Source organism: Myotis davidii, unplaced genomic scaffold, assembly GCF_000327345.1.
Source record: "Myotis davidii unplaced genomic scaffold, ASM32734v1 scaffold327, whole genome shotgun sequence".
NCBI lineage: Eukaryota > Metazoa > Chordata > Mammalia > Chiroptera > Vespertilionidae > Myotis > Myotis davidii.
This window is the reverse complement of record NW_006298628.1, coordinates 4342628-4343681: the sequence shown is the minus strand read 5'-3', so window position 1 is coordinate 4343681 and position 1054 is coordinate 4342628. Positions and strand designations below refer to the sequence as shown.

The following is a 1054-nucleotide window of genomic DNA, read 5'->3' as shown; positions in this document are numbered from 1 at the left end:
TAAGGTATACAGAGAAATTGTGCTGTCTTTTCAAAGTCCCAGGTTACCATATCACAGTTTTAAGTCTGACCAAGTGATCCTATGGATAGCAAATAGGTATTGAACATAGCAATATTCATTGTACTATCCTCTTTCTTTGGTTTCACCCTCATCTTCATCCTTGTTGAGAGATAGAATAATGGGCTTACTTTTCATCAGCTGGACTATATCTCTTTGGGATGAGAAACTAGAATCTTCCAGTTAGAAAACAGTTTCTGGCTATGATACATATTACAGCTTGTTCTTTCCCCAAGCCCCTAAAATCTATTGTAGCTCTACCCACTCATTTATGAGATAATCTCATTGGAGAATAAAGTATGAATAAGAAGGCAGACTTATTGAGAGTTAATGGTGGGGGACTGAGAAATGTTTCCGTCAATTTCAGTCATTAGTAGAATGAATTGTGAACACGAATATTGCTGGGTTTTCTCCTTTGTTACAGCTCCTGCTCATTCTGTCTCTTTTTCTTCTAAATAGGCCTGGAATGTTCTGGCTCTGGATGGCAGTAACTGGCAGCGAATTGACCTGTTCGATTTCCAGAGGGATATTGAGGTATAATTATGTGGTGTGTGGCCCCATTTCTCTTGTTAAGATGTAATTACAGCATGGAACAGATTAGTGCAACCATATAAATCTTCTTTCCCTGGAGAGACAAAGTATTAATTTTGGTGCATATGAACTTCATGGGAGCCTGTAATGTTCCCAAGAACTTATTCTTTGAGTCTTTGAGAATGAACAGAATTATTTAATTGAAATAGTACTATTTGTATAAATAGGAAAAAAGCAATTTTTTAAAAGTTTTGTGGTGAAAATATGAGCCTGTATTTACTCATTTTAAGGAAGTCTTTTTATATTTATTGAAGAATCATTTAACCTGTTGAGGTATGATATTTGCATAAATTCTTCTTGAGATGGGCGTTTTGGTTCTTGGAAAGATTATAGTTTTGTGGAGAATGAAAAAAAGAATAAAGTCAAAGTCATTTATTGAATTATTTTGTTGGAGAGAGATCCCCCC

At 35.3% G+C, this 1054-nt stretch overlaps 1 protein-coding gene across 4 annotated transcripts in view; it reads left to right on the top strand.

Moving 5' to 3' along the window:
* FBXL20 (F-box and leucine-rich repeat protein 20) overlaps positions 1 to 1054 on the top strand; it is a 63992-nt gene that overhangs the window by 34583 nt on the left and 28355 nt on the right. For all 4 annotated transcript variants that reach the window (XR_001515664.1, XM_006774295.2, XM_006774296.2 and 1 more), the window contains exon 4: positions 517 to 591. Coding sequence is in view for 3 of the 4 variants with exons in the window: in XM_006774295.2 (XP_006774358.1) it covers positions 517 to 591 (75 nt within the window). In the remaining variant the exon portion in view is untranslated. The remainder of the gene's footprint in view (positions 1 to 516; positions 592 to 1054) is intronic.